General features: G+C 34.7%; 1 protein-coding gene across 11 annotated transcripts; it reads right to left on the bottom strand.

Moving 5' to 3' along the window:
- Positions 1-947: 947 nt before the first annotated feature.
- Positions 948-22,153, bottom strand: LOC108612150 (cyclin-dependent kinase-like 1). 11 transcript variants are annotated; one of them, XM_089464236.1, is made up of 6 exons: positions 6,272-9,981; positions 6,104-6,144; positions 4,096-4,362; positions 3,782-3,968; positions 2,000-2,872; positions 948-1,246 (listed from the first exon to the last, which is right to left on the bottom strand). In XM_089464236.1, exons 3-6 carry the CDS (start codon positions 4,194-4,196, stop codon positions 1,103-1,105), a joined length of 1,305 nt encoding a protein of 434 aa, XP_089320362.1. In that variant the 5' UTR covers positions 4,197-4,362; positions 6,104-6,144; positions 6,272-9,981; the 3' UTR covers positions 948-1,102. The 11 variants fall into 11 exon arrangements, with proteins under 11 accessions (XP_089320362.1, XP_089320365.1, XP_089320364.1 ...); XM_089464239.1 differs by lacking the exons at positions 4,096-4,362; positions 6,104-6,144; positions 6,272-9,981 and adding exons at positions 18,499-18,868; positions 21,900-22,153; XM_089464238.1 differs by lacking the exons at positions 4,096-4,362; positions 6,104-6,144; positions 6,272-9,981 and adding exons at positions 18,499-18,777; positions 21,900-22,153.
- Between the last annotated feature and the right edge of the window lie 765 nt (positions 22,154-22,918).

The following is a 22,918-nucleotide window of genomic DNA, read 5'->3' as shown; positions in this document are numbered from 1 at the left end:
CATACATATATATTTAAAGTGCATAGAGAGAGCTTTTAAATCAAAGAGTGGACTTGGCATGAGCGTAACAGATAATTCACTCATTTCGCTGCTTCGACGCCTTACCGTGACGATTTGATCCCGTTTTATGTGTAGAGTATAGTTGCTTGAAGAGAGCGAGCATTGGAAAACGTGTGCTGTTGGATCTCGTCTGTCGATGCAAGAGTGTGGGCTCTGTGTATGCTGTGAGCGCTCCCATTGCATTGTGCTGCGTAAAAGTTGTGTTTGTATTGGGTTGAGTGCCGGCTGAGCAAATGAAGGCACTTGATGGGACGATTCAGTTTGTGTGCGTTTGTCGTGCAGATCGGATTAATTATTTCATTTGCGTGTTCGTGCTCTTTAAAATTAAAATAATACAATAAATAAAATAATACCAATTATTTAATTTATCGTAGCTAAGCTTAATTTTTTGTCTTCATTAAAGTGGCTTAAGAGGTGTTTAAATTTTTGTTCTGTTTTTTTTTATGTGTGTGAGAAAAAGAAACAAATAAAAAAAAAATTGCCCTCACTGCAATGTGAACCACATTCGCCGCAGGCGAGAGTGATAGAAGGAGAGCGGTGAGTTATTTCAATTTACCTTTTGTTTTCAATACGCAGTTTTTATTTTAGTAATGCTTTTGGTATCTACTTTTGGTACCTACTCGTATAAACATAATCTATTTGGCCTTTGTGGATACAGTGTTGCATGAGTTTTGTGGCTGTAAAAGAATTTTTAATGTCTATATTTTTTATTTAAAAAATATTTCTTTATTACAAAATAGGGTTGAATGCCTTTAGGAGGATCTGAAGCTTGCACAAATTATATATTATTTAAATAATAGGAATAAATATGTTCAATGATAGTCAGTTATGCACAACTTGTATGCTCCAATTAGCTTGCCAAATGAAAGAAATATGTAAATATGTTTATATATATGTATTTATTTTTCACACTTTACATTAAATTTATTGAAGTAGTCAAGGAAAAACTAATGCTATTGCTGCACACACTGCAGTAAAATACCAAAGTGCTGTGAGCCGAAGTCGTAGAGCGTAAGATCAAAATAGTCGAGTTCAGTGCAGCTCAAATGGTGGGCAGATGATGTTCGGTGCGATGTAGCATGGCCGCATTCTTGTTCAACGGCTGCAGCTTCACAAAGTCCTGATGCGTATGATGGTGATGATGATGCTGGTTGCTCGGCAGTAGCGGCAACGAGGTGTTTGAAGTCTGCGATGAATGCATTCCATTCGAATGGAAGAAAAGTACAATTAGATAGTGATTTACATTTTAATTTAGCAAAATATCATTCAAAACGTATATAAAAATTTTTTCTTTTTTTTTTTTTTTTTTTTTACTTTGAAACGTTTTTAATAAAATAAATAAATAACTAGTATGTAAAGCAAATAATATAAATATTTGTATTTGATCAATTAATTAAAAAAATATATTATTTGCTTTATTTATTTTAATTGAATAATTATTTATTATAATTATTTATTTTTATAATTAAAAATGTTTAAAGCAAATTGATCAAAATTTAGTTTCGATTAAAAAAAAAACTTATATACTTTATTTTTTATACATTATTTTAGATTAGGTTATTAGATATAAAATAATAATAATACATAATATATAATAATAATAATAATAATAATAATAATAATAATAATAATAATAATAATAATAATAATAATAATAATAATAATAATAATAATAAAATAAAATAAAAATAAATAATAATAATAATAATAATAATTAAAAAAACGTTGTATACATTATTAATTATTTTTATATAAATTATTAAAATCAATTTAGCAAACCAGAAATTTTTAGTAAAAATATTTAGTTTTGTGAAATTATTTTTTAAATTTAAAATTATACAAAATATATATAATTTGATCTCATTCAATTAAAATATAAATTAATGGTTATGTGTCATACCTTACGAATTTAAATAAATTAAAATGATTGTATTCGCACCTTTGATTTATCACGCGCCGCTGCAATGGCCGCTGCCTGAGCCGCGCCCGTCTGCAGCTGTTGGGCGGCGGTGGCCAGCATGAATTGCTGGGAGGCGAGCTGCTGCTGCCGGAGTGTGGCCGCCTCGAGGCTGTTGATGTGATCTAGTTCGCGCTGTTTGGCCGTGTAGTCATCGAAGTAGGAGTGCTTAATCAGCTTTTCGCAGGACCAGCGCTTGGCTGGGTCCTTGTCTAGGCACTTCTTGAGCACATCTATGGTAAGCGGATTTTGCAACGCCTTCGCTGGCATTTTATCCTCGAGTGGCTCCAGCGTGGGCGGCACGGGCAGCGTTATGCCTTTAAAGTATTCATTCTGTCCAAAAATCTGTATGTGGCGCGGCAGCAAATCCCCCAATGTTTTGCGTATCAAATACAGCTGATCCACATCGCTGCGTCCCGGCCACAGCGCTTCGCCCCGAACCAGCTCCGCAAACAGGCAGCCAATCGCCCACACATCCACGGGCGTTCCATATTGCGTATCGCCCACGAGCAGCTCAGGTGCTCGATACCAGCGCGTCGCCACATAATCCGTATAATTCTCGCCCGGACTGAGCATGCGGGCAAAACCAAAGTCGCACAGCTTCACCTGACCCTGGGCCGTGAGCAGTATGTTCTCTGGCTTGATGTCGCGATGCAGGCAACCCTGTTTATGGCAATACGCCACGCCCAACAGTGTCTGATAGCAGATCTGTTTGGTCAGCGGCTCGGGACAGCCCTGCGGATGGCGTTCCAGCTCGTGCAGCACTGTCAGCTCACAGAACTCAAAGACCAAATGCAGGCGACGCTTGCGGCGAAACACTTCCAATAGGGACACCAGATTCGGGTGTTTCAGGTTCTTCAAAAGAAAAAGAGATAAATGGTGGATTTTTTTTAATAACTGCATAATATATATGTTATGAAATTTAATATCATTTTAAATTTACTAAACATTGTAGTTAAATAATTTGTTTATTGTATGTATTATTTCGTATGAATATATTAGTATATTTAGTTATATAACTTTTTTATTTTTGTATTATTACTTCAAACTTATTTTACAAATTTATTTGGAATTTTATATTGTATCTCAAATATTTCATATATATAAATAATATATATATATATAATTTTTTTTATATTTTACGACTTAAAATTTATTCAAAATTTCTTTTGGAAATACTGTTAGAAAAGGAAAATGTTCTATTAAAGAAAAATTATTCTTTTAGTTTTGATGTGAATTGGAGAAATGTTAAAATAGTTTTTTCGACATAAGAAAATTCGTACAAAAATCACGTAAAGTGTCGATTAGCGATTAGAATACTTCTTTAGCTATATTAGCTTTAGCTTCTTAGCTATATTAATTAATTACAATGATAAAGTAATATTTTTTTTTCTAAAAGTTTGATTTGCTTATTGATCTATATAAAAATTAAGAAATAAATTAACTAAGTCTGTATCTATTTATCTGTCCCTGAGCTGATCTCAGTGTGATTGGATATTAAAAATTAAAATTCTTTCAAATATACATGAAGCTAAATGTAAAAATTTTGAGAATCTAGATTCAAAGGCATACACTAGATAATAGCAGTAGATCGATGGTAATAGATAATATTCAAATAGAAAAGGTTATGGATTTTAACCTACATGTATTTTAATAAACAAATTATATAAAAAATCAAGTATAAATAATTAATCGACATTACATTTACATTTATGGTGCACTTGATAGTCTCTTAAATATTTTCTACTGCATGCATAAACTCACCTTTAGCAGCCTTATCTCTCGCAATGCTATTTTCCGTATGGCTGGATCGTCTTCAGACTCGACAAATCTTTTGACGGCTACAAGTGCGCCCGTTTCCCGATCTCGACATTTGTAGACAACACCGTAGGAGCCTTCGCCTAGGCGACTGAGCTTCTCATAACGATCCATTTTGCTGCTACCTTGTGGTCTGAAATTGATATAAATATCAATTCAAATTGTAAACTCTATAAATCATATACAGATACAGACATATACATATACATAGATTAAATATTTAATAGATAGACATTTAGTTTTGAATAATTTAGCTTTACCTTAGACTCAAACATTGACCACGTTTGATGTTTGCACGACGCATTGCTTTGCATTGAGTACATAGAATGCTTAGGATGCTATTGGTTTGACACGCACACATGAGAGATCAGAGTCACATATGTGGCATATATGAGCGGTGATCATTTACTTGATGTTCTTTACTATTTACAGTTGTGTCAATTTTGTCAATTTTCGATTATTGTCCAAAAGTTGATTTTGCTTTGATGCGATTACGTTTCTGATTAATTGTGTTAGTTTTGCTTTTGCTTTTTTTGATGAATTTCATTTGCAACGAAAACGAATGAGATTAGAAAGTTTTAATGAGTTATTGAAATGGCTGTGAATGAGTTTGCAAAGCGAAAGTAGAGAAAATACAAATATTTTGTGCAGATAATTGTTGGAGTTGATTGTATAAATTTCGATACCCTGAAACGGGAAATCAGGGTATAATGTTTATAAATAATAATTGGCTCAATTTATAGGTTGTGTTGAGGGACTTCTATATCATCTTATCGCAAAGCTTTTTTGTTAATTAAAATTTCTTTTAATTGTGTGTGTGATTTGTCCTATCTTCTATTCAATTTTAATTTATATAAAAATTTATTATAATATATTTATGCAATTCAAGATCTCCATAGGGGACTATTGGTTTCAAATGGTATTAAACTGTCGTATACCGAGCTATATATTTGCATATGTTGTTTATGTTTTAAATTTTTAAGTTTTTTTTTTTTTTTTTTTTTTTATATATTGGCTCTATTTTTCTGCTCTCTATTTGTCTGTTTTCTTTCATTCGTCTAATAGTTTGGACCCTCTCGGTCTCTTTTCATTTTCTTTGTGTCTCTTTTTCTCATACAATATATTTTTCTGTCTTTGTCTTTTGATGTTTTTCTGACGCTGATCAAATTTCTGTGACGTACAAATGTCTTTTATTTATCAAATGTCTGTTTCTCTTTCCCTTTTTCGATTTATATGTGCATCTCTCTTTCTTTTTATTTATCTTCTTCCGCTGTTTTTTTTTTCCGCCTCTTTCTCTCACTCTTGTTCCTTCTCTGACCCTCTTTCTCTCTATCTTTCATTTTCTCTCTCCCTCACTGTTTCACTATCTCCCTCTCTGTCTCTTTCACTCTTCCTTTAAAGACTTCATTTCAAATTTATTATTGCGTATGCATATATTAGTATTCTTTCACTATCTCTCTTTTAGTATATCTCTCTCTCTCATTTTCGCTTCGCGCCTCGTTTGTTGTATCACTCTCTGTCTCTCTAGTTCTGTCGCTCTTTCTCTCTGCCGGTCTCGCTTTATTTCGGTCACTCTCTGTTGGTCTATCATTCTCCTATTTACATATAATTACTTATTCATTAGAAATTAAATATTAAAAGACTGGTGGTATATTAGAGCCAAAATAAACTTGGCTAAAAACTTGAAACTTTTTTTTCTATAAATAGCCAATAAAAATTCTTTTCACCCGCTATTTATGAATACGGAAACTTGCACAAAATTATACTTAAGACAAAAATCGATAGAAATAATAGGCATTAATGTTAGTTGTTCTGTTGTCACCCACTAATAATATCTCTCAGTCCACCAAAAAAAAAAAAAAAAAAAGGAAGAAGGGAAGAAAGCAGCTAAAATCGATTTGCTGGCTAAGCAATGCTAATGCGTGTCCTTTTCCATCAAAATGGCGTACTCTGCATGCAACTCTAGGATTTCTGCTGATGTTTGATAAGCTTGAAATAAAAAAAAAGCCAACATTTCGCTGGCGGCTCAATGTCAGGCCCGAGGTAACTGAACTTTACGGTGGATTTGGAGCCAACGGAAACATGTGTGCGGCACATAAACATAGGAAAATGCAATCAAATTAAATATTCATGTGCGGGCGAACACACAAGGTACAAGTGCAAATGGAACAATAAAAATGATACGAAAAAAATATTAAAAATATTAAAACAAACAGAACGTAGATATAAAGCAATTGAGGCTTGTCAGTTGCCCAACGGATCACTTACCTACTGGGTATCCATCGGGCTATAATTTGACGTATTTGCCACTAGTTTTTGATGAATTTGAATTGTGAGTGGAGTGGGAAATAGATTTGATGAGAGTTTTACATATGCGATTTCGATATGAATGCAAAGCTGGCAACTAAAAGAGTTCTGCACGCCTTTCATACACACCATGCGCTAATTGATGGGGTAATTGGTTTGATGGACCGATCAATATGTTTTCCTTTTGACCAAGAGAGCACAAAGAAATCGGCAACGCAATTATAATTTTTGTTGATTGGTTTCAAAGGTCGTCAAAGGCGTGCGACCTGTACGAGAGAGAGCGGCTTGTTTGACTGACAACCAGCGACTGATTGCCTGGACTTTTGGCCCGGCTTGAAGGGCTGCCCATATACATATATATTTTGTATTTTTTCAGCGCCGGCACGCCCCCTCCCCAGAAGTGGGCGCCAATGTCATAGCAATGCGACCGAAAGTTAACAAAGCAAAAAACCACAACAAAAGCAAACCATGCGCAGTGCTGCGAAGTTGTTTCGATTTGTTGTTGTTGGTGTTGTTGTTGCTATTACTGTTGTTGTTGTAGTCGTGTTTTCTGTTCAAGAAGTTTCTCATGTGTTTTTATATTAGAGTTAACTCTCTAACTCTAACCAAACTCTCATCCCCACCCCCTGTTGTTGTTGTTGTTGTTGTGTGTGTTTGTTTTAGTACCGGAAAGCATTTGAGGCGTACGTTTTACCTTGCCTTTTGAGGTTAGCTCGCCGCCTCTGGCTAAAACGGGAACTGTGGGCGTGCGCTCCCCTAACTGTGCTACACGTGATATTTTCTTCACTCAGCCAGAAAGTAGACTGAACTGGGGAAAGACCTGCAAACTGGTGCAGCAGTGCAAGCAACTTCTCCCGCTCTCTCGCTCGATCTCGCGCCTGGGGGGCACGAGGGGAGCTCTCTGCCTGCTTTCGGTCTGCCTTATCCAAGGCAATGTGATTTATTAATGTCTGGCGTTTTCAGTGTGCAATTATGGGCATAATGCGCTATTATGGCTGAGAGTCGGCATTAAAGTTTATAGAGGGTGCTTAACGTGCTGCAAACTAATTGAGAAATAAATAGGTAATGCAAGTTATCAAAAGTGAATTGCGACTGATTAAATATAAATTTGGTAAAGTTTGTAGAGTTGTATGAGCAAATGGGAATTGAAATTCTGTGCAATGCAATTATCAGATTGTTAATTATTAACGAGCTAGAATCATTTTCTTAGTCAAGCATATCCGACTAGCAGGTACCCTAACCAACGGTTGTCTTCTGCTTAATTATTATTACTGATCAGAGCTTAAATTATATATGGGTTTCTGGAGCTTTATGTTGTTTCAATGGATTTCTTTTTATGCAGTAGAATCCCGATTATTCGGAACGTCACGTCTCGATAATTTGAACTTCTGTGTAAATCGAAAAAAAAACTGATCCCCTAGTTTCTTTCAATTTACACAGAAGTTCAAATTATCGAGAATTATTGAGAACCAATTTCTTTCAAGAGGATTGAATTTTTTTTAGATTTATCGCATTTATCGATGTAGCGGGGGAATTATCGAGACTCGACTGAATATATGTTTTGTTTTTTATACCCTGAACCCATTGAAAATGGGAAATCAGGGTATAATGGTTTTGTTGAAATGTATGTAACAGGCAGAAGGAGGCGTGGCAGACCCCACAAAGTATATATATTCTTGATCAGGGCGACGAGCTGAGTCGATTTAGCCCTGTCCGTCTGTCTGTCTGTCCGTCTGTCCGTCTGTCCGTCTGTCCGTCCGTCCGTCTGTCCGTCTGTCCGTCTGTCCGTCTGTCCGTATGTTTGAACGCGTCGATTTCCGAAGATATAAGAGCTAGAGACTTGAATTTTTTTTTAAAATGACCGTATATACAGCGCGGACGTCGAGTTTGCTTTTAAAATTCGATAAATCATCCCGTTATGTTTTTATCGAGTAAAAACATTCAAGTTCAAATCAGGTGCCTCTATAGCTAATTGTGAATGATTTTTCTTTTTTCAAATTTCTCAAATATTCAATATAATATGTAGATCATATGCTGAAAGTTTCATTAAATTCCGTTCAGTCAAAAATTAATAAAAAATAATCAAATATTTGGCCAATTAACAAACGCACGTGCAGCAGCTACAACAAAAACATTCGTTGAATCACATCAGCTGTTAGTTTCGTTTAGTTTTGGTAGATGGCGCTGCAGCAGTGAATCTATTTGAGTTTTGCCAGCGCCACCAGCAGGAGTGGGGTGGCCTAGTGTGTTAGGTGCATGACGCTCGATCAAGAAGTCGCGGTTCGAATCCCGATCGGTGCAACACTGATGTTTTTTTTTTTTTAATTGTTTCAAAATATTTTTATATTTTCATAAATACGTTTTCTATTTAATTTATATTTTTAAATACACCGAAATTGAAATTTTAACTATACTTTATGTGCGTTTTTAATAGTTTGGTTATTCTAGCAGATTCTTAGAATCACATCAGCAGTTAGTTTCATTTAGTTTTGGTAGATGGCGCTGCAGCAGTGAATCTATTTGAGTTTTGCCAGCGCCACTAGCAGGAGTCAAGTGGCCTAGTGTGTTAGCAGCATGACGCTCGACCGAGGAGTCGCGGTTCGAATCCCGGTCGATGCAACTGATGTTAATTTTTTTTTAATTATTTCAAAATATTTTTATATTTTATTAAATGAGTTTGGTATTTTATTTATATTTTTAAATACATCGAAATTGAAATTTCAGCCATACTAAATGAGCATTTTTATTTGTTGGGTTCAGGGTAGTATCTAGTCGAGCACTCTCGACTAGAGTTGTCTTACTTGTTTTATATGAAGTATACTTAATTATGAAGCATATCAAATGGGAAAGATTACTTAGATGTAAAGAGCTAAATGCTTTATATACTTTACGAGAATAATTCTTGATTCTCAATAAGTGAAGTTCAATCCAATATGTGATCGACTTAGTTTATGTATAACTTAGAATTTAGGATCTCGGTAGATACAATTCAAATTGACCCTGCTGTTGATCATGATCAAGAATATATCATGATCTTAGTTAATGTTGAATATTTCTAGCAATATTGAAGCTATAGTAATAATGGTCTGTTTTATCCAGCTTTAAATAAAAATAAAAACAAGTAAGAAGGCTCCAGTCGAGACTGCTCGACTAGGAGATACCCTGAACCCTCCAAACTGATATTCTAATCATTCTGGACTTCTTTTATGCACACATACATACACATGCACGTATAAGCACGCGCTTTGCAAACTGCGCAGCTAGCAGCGGCTGCGCTTGGGCTGCACTGCAGTGTGGGCAATATAACGAGAATTTATTTGTTGAATAATTTCTTTTGTAGACATACGATCTTAATGAAACTTTTAGAGCGTAATCATATGGCTTAAATGTGTGTACATTTCAAAGCACAAGTCTCTAGTACTTGAAATGCGTTTTTTACAAATTGGGGGCGAAGGGGGCGTGGTATCCAAAATCTGTAAATTACAAAATCTTTGTATCCATTAACTTTATATACAACGCAAATTTGAAGTCTCCAGGTCTAAAAGTGTTCAAAATAAGCTGAAAAAACATTGTCGATTTTTCGATTATTTTCGATAAAAAAGTTATCGGATGAGTTATCGAAAAAATAAAGCAAACTTGTACTGCCTATGGTATACACGAGTATGCTTGCCAAATTTCAGCTCTCTAGCTCTTATATCTTCTGAGATCCTTTTGCTCATACGGACGGACGGACGGACGGACGGACGGACGGACGGACGGACGGACGGACAGACGGACAGGGCTATATCGACTCAGCTCGTCGTCCTGATCAAGAATATATATACTTTATGGGGTCTGCGATGATTCCTTCTGCCTGTTACATACTTTTCACAAAACCATTATACCCTGATTTCCCATTTTCAATGGGTTCAGGGTATAAAAAAAAAAAACATTGAATTACATATAATGTATATATTTTTTTTAAATATATATTTTTTTCTAAAAATATTTTAACTAAAAGCATTCGAACTGTATATTATAAACATATGAATAAAAAATTTAAAAAAATATATGAAAAATAACTTTTTTAACATATCATATTTGAATTCTTTCAAGCATTTTATACACATTTAACCAAAATTCATACTCTTTTTTTTTCCCACCGAAAAATGTTATGTGTTTCAATTGAACTGAGTTGAACTGATTTTACATTTACCATTTTTTGTAAGCAATAAACAATAAAAATATGTCATGAAACTAGCCAAATATGATATTTTCTTAGTGAGAAAATAAGATTTTTATATCAAATAAATGATTACTATTTGATATAAATAAATGATTACTATTTGATATAAAAATCTTACTATTGATATTAAAATCTTACAAAATGAATATTTTACTCTCTAATAAGAAATTAATAGGATAATCATAAGATACCATTTTGAGGACTTGTGTTAACCATATATATAACTTATCTTATTTTAAGCAAGTAACATTTTTAATTATATTGTTAATACACCTTTTTATTATAAATATCTTCTTTTTCTATTTATTTATTTATTTTTTTAATTCATTTTATATTACGTATTTTCTTCTAAGAAATTTCTTTTACATACAAAAAGCCACAACCCGAAGACAGTTTAATTAAGAGAAATCAAATTAATTATTTATAGCATTAGTTAACTGGAGTGTCTAGGTCCTTTAACTAAAATATCTTGTAGAAAATTCTAGGAACTGTGTCTTACCTTCGCAGCGAGAACAGCTTGGATATTTCAAACATTTTCATGGTGAATGTCGTAATATCAATTTGGTTGTTTATTCTAGTTCTTCTTCTTCTTGTTTCACCTTGCCCTCTTCGGCAAAGACAGTAAAGACAACAGAGAGAGTAGCGACAACGTTAGCACTTATCAAATATGGTAGCACGAGACGATGTCGAAGCGCCGAGAGCCGGCAATTGACTGAAGTTGAAGTTCTGGCCCAAACATTTGGTCGAGCCAGCCAAATGGCCAACACGCCAAGAACGGGCACGCGAATAAGTCAGAAAAAAAAGAAGCAAGAACAACAGCAACACACGAAAAATGGGAATAGAGAAACTCGATTGCATTTGCGGACATTGCACATACGCCGCGTTGGACACTGGCGCTTCCGCCTTTCGTTGTACGTTTGCGTGTGGCATTAACTACGCGTTAACTAGCATGTACTCAAAAATGCATTGAAATCCCACTGAAATGAATTACTAAACAATGTCACGCACACAAGGAGAGAGAGGGAGATGGAGAGAGTGGGATATGGAGAGAGCGGTAGAGCACTAGCATAGTAGTGGCAAATGAAAAGTCTGCTTAATTCCTACTGCCTGAGCCCTCTAATTTCACCAACACACTGGACGGCTTTTGACCTTTTTGTTCAGTGTATTCTGTTTTTTTTTTTTTTTTTTTGCTCAGCTAACGCTGTCTGTGGGGCGCCAGTTGTTGAAGCGATTCGCGCAATTCAATTTGCATAATTATACGCGATTCGTTGTGGACCCTCTTCCGATTTTTCTGGCTATTTTTACCCACTTTTTGCGCTATGCCAGGGCATTTGTTGTGATTTTTCTACCATGTTTTTTTTTCACGTGTAATTGAAGGCGTTTTCATGGCTCTTAATTATAATCTTCACGCACCCATCCATTGCTTTGGAAGGCTCCAGAGTTTCGGCCTCACAGCATTGCTCCCTTTGAACTGGGTTCAATAGTCGACACTTGTCCAGCGGCTGTTCAACTTTTGGTCAAGTGGCCAAGCTGGCCAAGTCTATTGTTATTATATTGATTGTGTATTCCTGAATTGCTGAATAGCCCAAGCGAGTGAGCGATGTCTGCGGCAATTGAGTCAAGCTAACAATGAATTTGTAAGCTGGTTACTTAATTGGATGGCGTAATAAGAAGAGGCTATTTTATAAGTCCAACGTGTTAAAAGAGAACGATAATTGAAATAATTAAATTGAAATGTGAGCTACTAGAATTTAAAGTAAATGATATATAATGTGTATTTTTATACCCTGAACCCATTTTCAATGGGAAATCAGGGTATAATGGTTTTGTTGAAATGTATGTAACAGGGAGAAGGAGGCGTGGCAGACCCCACAAAGTATATATATTCTTGATCAGGGTGACGAGCTGAGTTGATTTGGCCCTGTCCGTCTGTCTGTCCGTCTGTCCGTCTGTCCGTCTGTCCGTATGTATGAACGCGTCGATTTCAGAAGATATAAGAGCTAGAGACTTCAATTTTTTTTTAAAATGTCCGTAATTACAGCGCGCATATCAAGTTTATCATTAAAATTCGATAACTCATCCCGATCTTTTTTTATCGATAAAAAACCTTATCGAAAACCAGTTATAAAATTATATCTTCTACACCTTTATTGCTAGAGTCTCCAAATTTTTAATGTATGCTTATATGCAATTTATACAATTTCGGTTTTTGTTAAAATTTACCCCCCACCCTTAAATTCACCCCCTCACCCTCACTTTTGTAAAAAGCGTATTTCAAATACTAGAGACTTGTGCTTTGGCAATTACATGCATATCCATGTTATAATCATAATCTGAAAGTTTCATGAAGATCGTACGTCCATAAAAAAAGTTATTAAACAATTAAGTTCTCATAGTAAGCGCACACTGCAGCCCATGCGTGTTTATGCGTGGGTGCTTGTGTGTGTATGTGTGTGTATGTGTTTGTGTAAGTGTGTGTGTATGTGTGTGTATGTATGTGTGTGTATGTATGCGTTTGTGTGTATGCGTGTGTTTGTGTGTATGTGTGTCTGTATGCGTGTGTGTGTATGTATGCCTGGTGTAAGCTGAAAGACGCGAAAAATTATTGAAATATCTATTGCTCCAAGGGTTCAGGGGATCTCGTAGTCGAGCAGTCTCGACTAGAGCTTTCTTACTTGTTATATATAAGTTTGTATATATAATACAATACTTTATAGAAAATATTAATATGATGTAGGCATACATTTTCAAAAAGCATTTCATATATTTAATTATTATTATTATTATTATCTTATTATTATTGTTAAAATTATTATTAATTCGTCAATTTAAAAATTGTACATATTGTATTATAGTTTTATGTATATAAAATAATATTTTATGTATAAGTATAATTTTTTTGTTTATTTATTTTTTTTATATATAATTTTATAAATTTATATTTTTTTAATCTTATATATATTATAAAAAGATCTAGATGGACTTTTTCAATGAGGGAGGTGAAATCACGTGAAGAGAAGGACAAATACATAAATAAGACCTCATATATGCATTAACACATATAAAACAAGCTATCTGTATATAAGTAGTCATTTCCCTCGCTAATCCAATCTCTATTCATTTATACTGCTCATGCAAACCTACATATTGTATATTAATTTAATTGTAAGAAATCAGCAAGTAATAAAAAATTATAATTTAATTCATTTAGCAAATTGACTTCCAAATTGAATACATCAAACTATTTTGAATAGAAATTAGATTTCATACACTTAATATTTCGATGCATTGCAAAACTTTTCACTTGCTAACATATGTTTAAATATTTGGAATAGCCTCAATCGGGTGCAGCTCGTAGCATTTAAAGTTGAAACAAAGCCACATCAAACTGACCTTTCAGCCAAGCACTCTCACTATTTTACGAAGGCTAAAAAAGAACTCGCTTGGCTTAAAAATAATCTGCAGAACGCAAAACTTTTCGCTCAAGTGCTGAAAATATAAATAAATATGCTTGGCAAAAAGTTTACGTATATACCTCTTTGGTAAGGTGAAAGAGAGGTATATGGGTTTTTCAGTATATTTTATATTTGATAAGTAGACTTTTAGTTTATAAAAATATACTTATAGAACCCTGGAATTTCATAATGTTTATTATGTTTATGTGTGAATCTGCCCTATACATAAATTCATATGGCTAAAATTTCATCAATACTCAACATTTTTAAACTTGATTCGTATATTTAAAGTGTGCAACTTTTATACAGTTACCCCACCCCCACCCAAAAAAAAAAAAAAAAGAGACAAGCAAAAAGCTTGCCATTTTATATCAAATTGAACTCCTTTCACACCTTGAACAGGTATTACGCAGTCGACTGCGTGCTATAGCCACATTTGTAGGCAGGCAGAGAGACAGCATAGTGCAAAGGGGCAACGTTGCGAATGGGCGAACTTAAAGGGTATGGAAATGGTATGGAAAGGGTATTTGGTTAGCTCCAAAGTGGTAACAGAAGGAAGGAAGGTTAGTTGACGTGGCCTTGACGTGGGCAAAAGTGCAATAAATAACAAGCTATTAATGCCAAATGTGCAGCACATACTACACGCACGCCACTGAAAATCGAAGCGAGAAGAAGCGAAAAGTATTGCATACTTTTGCGGGCTGCAGACAACACGACATGCGTAGGGCGTGCGGCTGAAAGGCCAAGGACAGCGTGTCAAAATGGGCGTGGCTGGGTGTGCGCCCGGATTAAATGTCATTGGGCGTAAAACTTTCTTTTTTTCTGCACAACATTTTTCACTTTCCTCTGGGCGCCCCCCAAAAAAAAGTTAACCAAGCTAATTACGAGTAAGCCGATGGCAAAAGTTTTGACTCGCTGCGAACTTCGACCTACCGGTGGTAGTGCTGGTGTCTGGCATTTAGAGCCGGCTCCTGGCACACCTGTATCTTTTGTAGGAGTCGATAGAGGAACGAGTCTTGAAACGCCTGCGGTATATAATAATTGTGAAACATTATAATTTCAGCGCGAGTGGCGAGACTAAGACACGTTTGCACCACAGCAGCGCGAAATGTGGACTACGGTAATGCTCCATCTATTTTATCGATATGGGAATGGATAGATGTCTGCTTGTTTGTGTGTGTGTGTGTGCTTTAAAATGCATTGGACATGTTGCATATTTAATGCATGACTTGCCATTTTGCCAAGCTGTCTTTGCTCCCTATTGCCCACCCAATTCGCGTATTGAACCTGCTGACAACGGCCCAGGTGTTTGATGCTTCGACTATGACGTGTTTCGTGCTGGCAGCGTCGCCATTTCACTATATATTTTTTTGTTCGCTTCTTTTGGGGTCACTAAACAGCTGCTACACAGAGGTGGAAGCAGAAGTAGCCGGCATGCAAATGAATCAGGCAGCAGAAGTGGCTTCCACCTGCCGGCCTGGTTGCCAGAGAGCGAGAGTTGTGAAGTGAGGCAGTCGACAAAAAAGCAGAAAAACTGAAAAAAATCAGATTCAAGGGGAAAACAGCGCATGCAAAATGCAGCTCATGAAAGTCCAAAGCAGCAAAGGCAGCTGCCGCAGTCAGGGCGGTGAGCGCAAGGGGACAAGGAGGGAGAGAGAGAGGCGAGCCAATATTGAAGGGATGTGCTGAGTGTGAAGTGAAATGGAATTGCTTTGCGACTCTGTATATGAAAATCATGGCGTGAATGTGCTGAGAATGCAGCTACTTATATGCTGAGTTGAAATCAAAGTTAATATCTAGCAAAGCATACAAAGAACTATAAATATATGTATATATAAATATATGTATATACATAAAGTTGAACTGCTCTATAACGAAGAAAGTGCTGTCCTCACCCAGACAGCCTTATTAGATTTATATATATGTATTTATTTATTTGTACAAAATAAATTCTTTTGAAATTCTTCTTAGTTAGCATGTAGAAGATGCTTCTAGGGAATAAAGCCATACAACTTACAGAATATACCAGAGTTTTCAAAGAATGCAAATATTTATAATAAAAACATGTTATGCGGAAACCTTTCTATTGCTCAATCCGAACTAGAAGTGTATTTCGTTTATATATATAAATTTATTTATGTAAATAAATCTATAAATTATTTCTATACAGTTGTTAAATTATTCAATAATAATCTATTGCATTAGGGATTTAAACTATTTAAAAATAAGTAAAAAATCATAAAGGTATTCAGATTTTAGGTATTCAGATTTTAATTTGAACTCAATATCTTCTCAATTTAAATTCTCTTGAATCAGTATTATAATATATTTAATTTAAAAATGTTTGAAATTAATAAAAAAAAAAGTTTGAGCTTATGTACAGAAAAAATGTTTAAAAAACCACTATATCACAAAAATATTTAAAAAAAATTAATATATATCAATTAAAATGATTGAAACATATTTCATGAAATAGTACTTAAAACATAAACTAATAACCAAATTCTTTAGTGGAAAAGTAAAAAGTTTGCAAATTACAAATACCATCACAAATAAAGTGAATAATATATATAGTTTACGTTGCATTCATTAAATATTTTAATTATGTGATTAAACTTTAAATACATACAATAGTGCGTTTTTTCATGAACTAATTTTTGCAGAAGTAAATATGTGAAGAACTCTCTGTTTTTTATAGCTCACACTTTTTAGTCCTAACAATTTATTTTAGTTAAATTGTCAAATTAAAATTTCGTAATTCATTCGTAATCAGTTTTAGTTACAACAACACTTTAAATAACAGTGTAATCAATTTCTCATTAGACTAATTTATGCAATTTGCCAGGCCCACAAATTTAGTTGCCAGAAAAATAATAATAAAAAAACAAATAACTAAAGCCACGACAAAACTCGTGCTCAAACTCTTCAATTAGCTGCCAATGCTGACAACAAAATGAGCCACATCAAAAGCAACAAATCCAAATATTAACCAACACAACCCCAACAAGCGAACGACCAACTATTCAACCAACTATTGCAAAACACCGAGCGAAAAGCGAACCTCAGACTGAACCCGCAAAAAACTGCAATCAAATTGAAATTCAATCAAAAGGAATATGCGCAAAAAAAAATAAATAAAAATGTGGAAAAAAGCAGGAAAATACAAAAAAAAAAAAAAAAAAAAAAAAAAATGCAGAAAAAAGTACACAGACATCAAATTGCATTGATATGCGTCCATCGCTTTGTTTGACTTTTTTGTTTGGTTTCACGATGTGGGAGAAGACACAGACACAGCTGGAGAGTGAGGAAGAGAAAGAGAGTGTGAGGGAGCGAGACAGAGCTTCTCCCATCTGGGTAACTGGGAGTCGACTGACAGCCAGACAAACAGCTCAAAAGGAATATTGCATACTTATTGGCAGCGGCAGCGGATGATTTAGCGGTTTTTAATGCTTCTTCTTCAGCTGCTTCTTTTTCCTGCTCGTCGACCCGGCCAACCATCCGGGCCAAACCTTTGCGCCGCACACATGTCAACGCCATTTGCGAACGCGCGCGAGACTGCACAAAAACTGCGGGCGGGTCACAAAAAAATATTTTATATATATGGAAAATATTTTCCATGCAGTTCGCGATGTAAGTTATATATATATTTTTTATACATATATATATTCGCATTGATTGAAATCATTTTAAACATTCTGCTTAACGAGTCTTCTCCATGAGGAACTTCAAATATTTGCAGTAGCTTTTGGTTGGCTATCTACGAAATATTTATCAAATATTGGCGGATAAGCTCGAGATTTCTTTGCATTGGTCAGGGCAAACGAAAACTAATGAAGATTCAAGTTTTGAATATTTAATACATATAGTTCAATGTATTCAATTTAAAACGACGATATTGGATATTTTGATGAATTTACACTATTTTGAAACTATATAATAAATATCAATTTAATATTATAATTATTAAGAAATTATATTTAACTAAACATAAAATGAAAAAAAATATATATATATATTTAAAAACAAATTGTCAATTAAAAAACATGGCAAATTTTTTTCAATAATTTTATACATATTTGTTTATAAATAAATATGTATAATATTAGAATTTTAACTTTATACAGTTTTTATTTCCCATTATTTGTTTTTATTTTATTTAATTTTTTTGTATATTAAATTAAATATTTAATATATAAATCATTTTATTTTTACACTTATTTTTTTTTTTACCATATATTATTTTAAATTTCATCATTTATATACATATTTTAGTAATATATGTTATTGTTCGTCATAACATTTAACAAATAAATTAAATATTTTTTTATCACAATGTCTTGTCTATAATTTTCTTATACATATAATTACAGTACACTCTGTTTGATTAGCTGAATTATATATAATTTCATACACTTAAACTATTTTTACTTGTTCTTATCTTGATCAAGCTCAACTTTTGGTGTCTAGTAAGGCAAGGCAACTGTCTGAGGTTAAAGCTAAACAATGCCAGGGCCTATTAGGCCGCATTGGTAATTATCACTGCGTCAATCTACAACTTGACAATGAAAGCGAGCATAGCAAGGATGTGTAGAAATACAACCTTTATAGCATATATCCTAACTATATAAAACTGTCGAACTTATAGACTAACTTTGCAAATGAAATTATCGACTCACCTTCTGGGCAGAAGTGGAAGATGGTTACCAAACAGCCATAGACGTTTCTCTCCGAACCATTTGTCCATAGACCTTTCAGTGTGCACAGCTTTGAATTGTCTTTTAAATTATATTTGATTTACTTTTAATTGTTCTCAGCTTTTAATTATGATTTGCCACTAGTTTTGTCGACATTTTATTTGATTTTTTAATTTATTTGAATTCCCGTTTTTTATTACTCTTGATTGGGCTTCACACGCGTGTCTCGAAAATGACGCGCCAAATCGGTTTGTCGGTCGACTGCGAAATGTTAACAAAGTTTGTTTATAGTACGCCGGAGTCGCAGCCGGAATTTTCAGTGCGGCGGCATTGAAAACGCCGACAAGCGTGGCTAAACGAAAGCGGAGGGGGGTTTGTTGGGGTGTCAACGCCGGTTGACATGGGCAACGCGGTTCGATTTTCGGGGCAGGGTTTTCTCCAGCCATGTCGTTGTCGTTGTTGTTGTTGTTGTTGTAGCTGTTGCTTTAGCTGTATTTAAGTTATTAATAGTGTTGTTATAGCTGTAGCTCGTGTTTGTGTTTTGCGTTGTCAATCCATTGTCATTAAAAACAAACAACAACGAGAGAAAAAGAATGGAAGTTCGGTGAACATGTGCACAGCAAAGTTTCGAAATGCCTTGATTTGGCGGTGCCCAGCAAATTAGAATTGGAATCTGAGAATATTCATATTAATTTAATGAGGCATTGCGTATTGCCATAGAAATGTGCGCAGATAGACGATTTAATGCGCTTTAAATGGGGGCTACGACAATAATTATCTTGTAGAATATGGAAACATTTGTTCGACTGACATAATTTAGACACCTATCTGACTGTCTGCCCTTTTTTTTTGGGGACAATTATATATTTATACGTAGGATCGCTATTATTATACGCTGTATTATTCAAAGCTGCTATTACATTTGATAAATCAGCAAGGTCAAACGCGTGCTCATATAAAGGGTGTGATATATGCAAGGTCAAATCAATTATCCTGAATATAATTAAAGCTCGTGCTCACAATGAATACACATCAAACACACAGATCGATTAATTAAACATTAAACACAAGCAAGCAAGTAAAAAAAAAAAAAAAAAAAAAAAAAAAACTATGAAATACAAGGAGTAAGCAGAATAATGAGATCCATACGACTGCATAATACACATTCAATGTTCAACAAATTTAAAAAAGAACAAGTAAGAAAGCTCTAGTCGAGACTGCTCGACTACGAGATCCCCTGAACCCTTGGAGTAATAGATATTTCAATAATTTTTCGCGTCTTTCAGCTTACACAAGAAACACGCACACACACACACACAGGCACGTACGCACACACAGGCATACATACACACACACGCATACAGACACACACACACACGCATACATACACAAACGCATACACACACACATACACATACACACACACACATACACAAACACATACACACACATACACAAACACATACACACACAAGCACCCACGCATAAACACGCATGGGCTGCAGTGTGCGCTTACTATGAGAGCTTAATTGTTTAATAACTTTTTTTATGGACGTACGATCTTCATGAAACTTTTAGATTATGATTATAACATGGATATGCATGTAATTGCCAAAGCACAAGTCTCTAGTATTTGAAATACGCTTTTTACAAAAGTGAGGGTGAGGGGCAGAATTTAAGGGTGGGGGGTAAATTTTAACAAAAACCGAAATTGTATAAATTGCATGTAAGCATACATTAAAAATTTGGAGACTCTAGCAATAAAGGTGTAGAAGATATAATTTTATAACTGGTTTTCGATAAGGTTTTTTATCGATAAAAAAAGATCGGGATGAGTTATCGAATTTTAATGATAAACTTGATATGCGCGCTGTAATTACGGACATTTTAAAAAAAAATTGAAGTCTCTAGCTCTTATATCTTCGGAAATCGACGCGTTCATACATACGGACAGACGGACAGACGGACAGACGGACAGACAGACGGACAGGGCCAAATCAACTCAGCTCGTCACCCTGATCAAGAATATATATACTTTGTGGGGTCTGCCACGCCTCCTTCTCCCTGTTACATACATTTCAACAAAACCATTATACCCTGATTTCCCATTGAAAATGGGTTCAGGGTATAATGAGAATGAATCGTAAACAGAAATTTATTTAATGGAAACTACTGATTGTTTAATTTTTTTTTTTTTTTTTAATTTTATCTTCTGTTTTACATTAGAAATTCGAACGACCCGCACTTAAGTATATAGTTTATATTATGTATAACTATATTATCTCATCACCATATTATATGTAGTTGTGTATATCTTATATCTTATTATTATATCTTCAGAAGAATCTTCCTCTCTAAACCAAATTTATGCTTGAATTAGTCCTAGTGTAGTATAATTATTGTTTTATTGACATTATATAGAACTAATATACTTATTTGAGCTCGTATAAAAAAGAAAAAAATAGTTCCAGTTATAGAAATTTTATTTTTATAACAATCCACATTGAGTTGTTGGTGACAAGAAAAAATACTCTGGTTTCCTTAAAAATATTCTAAGATTTTTCCTATGTAGAAGAAAATATATATGAATATTAAATTTGATTAGTTATCGTCATTACAGACCAGGAAATGAAAAGTTTCAAAAAAATATGAAATGAAAATTATATAAATATAAAATGAAATTAAATATAAAATTTGGTCAATGATATGATTTATATATTCAAAATTGATAAAAAAATGTAATGTAGCTAGATACTTCTATAAATGTTTATGTTTATTTCTGTACATATATGTATAATCTTATGAAATATTCCATTTTACGTGCTTAAAATATCGTAATGGCATACAATTTTCTAGTCGAAATGGACTAAATGAATGCATTTATTTATGGCATTTGTGTTCCTCAATACACGAATATGAATATATGCTCATATATGGTATTCACATGTGCTTTAAGATCTTACTCCTTTGGTCACGCTAAATAACACTAAACTGTTACAGAAATTTCTGTAACAGTGATTTTGCTGCCCAGAAAAACTGACGTTTAACATAGCTTTACTTTTTTGTCAAAGCTGGCAATGCTGTTAGCAGCACTGTTAATGCTAATAGCAACGCGAATTTGTACCGGCTACAGCATGGGCCACCAATACACAGCTAGATAAACAAAAACACAGACACACTTACACACATGTAATCACAAACACACACATATTCACTGAAGCACTCAGATAAAATGCCGGTGTCAGCAGATGTATGCAAAAATATAGATGCGTTTGACCGTTACACGAACATCAGCATCAGCAGCAGCAGCACTAAAAACAACAACAACGACGACAAGAATAATAACAACAACAACAACTAAAGCAGTAACTCTAACACTTTACTTTTCGCCTTTGTACGATTGCCGTTTATTTTTGTAGAGTTCGCTTTGGCTTTGCATTTAAAGCGTTTGCTTCACTTTGCTCCATTTGCGGCGAATGTTTTTTGCTTGCTTTTTAAGTGTGTTTCATCTTTTTCCCGTTCTTTCTTTTCTTTTTCCTTTTTTTCTGTGGCCAATGTGCGATAACCTTTAAAAGCTGCTCGTATGCTAAAACTAAATAATGGCAAGCGGAACGAGCTAAAAACGTAACTGCAGCAGCTGCATGCATGACAATTCAAGTTGCTTAGACAACAACAACAGCAATAGAATAATAACAACAATGACAACAGGAACAGCAACAACAACGTCATGTTGTCTCGCTCTCGCTGCGTGTAGTACGTGGTTGCCTGGACAACTGACAAACGGCAACAACTTGTAACCAAAACTAATGCAAATTACGTACACGAGCTCTCTCCTGCGCTCTCTCTGATCTCTTTGTCTCCCTTACGCGCATTGCAACATTGTTTGGCTGTCTCGCTCGCGCTACAAATGAGCGCAATTGTTTTCGTGTGCAACAAATTTTTTATGATTATCTCAGTTTGGCTCTCACTTTTTGCTCGCTCGCGCTCTGGCTCTCGCTCTCACTCTCGCTTTGCTTTTACCTCTCGCTCCCAGCCTCTTTGCCTCTTTGTCTTCATCTCTTTCACCGCAAGCAGCTTAAACTTTTGCTTTTGCTGTTACATAGTTTGCGGCGTTGTTTTCCCATCGCTTGCCCGTTCGCCACATTTTTGGCCAGGCAGGATTAACACCTGTTTGTGCCTGGCTGCCGAGCATTTTGTACGTTAAATTTCCAAGCCCGGAATTTATTGTATTTGTTTACAAGGTTTTTGCGTGCACAATTCTGCGTTTTGCGTTCTGCGTTCTATGTTCAACGTTCAGCATTCTGAGTTCGCCCCCAAACTTATGGCTGCCGGGGCTTAAGTGAAAATAATGTCATGGAGATAATGCGAAAAAGGAAAGTGCACGTTAGTTCTAACCATGGCT

Source organism: Drosophila arizonae, chromosome 3 (assembly GCF_054131065.1).
Source record: "Drosophila arizonae isolate 15081-1271.41 chromosome 3, UAZ_ARI_1.0, whole genome shotgun sequence".
In the NCBI taxonomy this organism is placed as follows: Eukaryota; Metazoa; Arthropoda; class Insecta; order Diptera; family Drosophilidae; genus Drosophila; species Drosophila arizonae.
Note: the sequence above shows the minus strand (reverse complement) of the source record. Positions and strands in the feature narration are given on the sequence as shown.

Excerpts from the sequence above, each read along its gene's own strand:
- LOC108612150 (XM_089464235.1), bottom strand. The coding sequence starts at position 14,874 with ATGTTTCACAATTATTATATACCGCAGGCGTTTCAAGACTCGTTCCTC. Across the intron at positions 2,873-3,781 it reads GAGAGATAAGGCTGCTAAAG|AACCTGAAACACCCGAATCT; the intron begins GTGAGTTTATGC and ends TTTCTTTTGAAG. Across the intron at positions 1,247-1,999 it reads CGGCGCGTGATAAATCAAAG|ACTTCAAACACCTCGTTGCC; the intron begins GTGCGAATACAA and ends CATTCATCGCAG.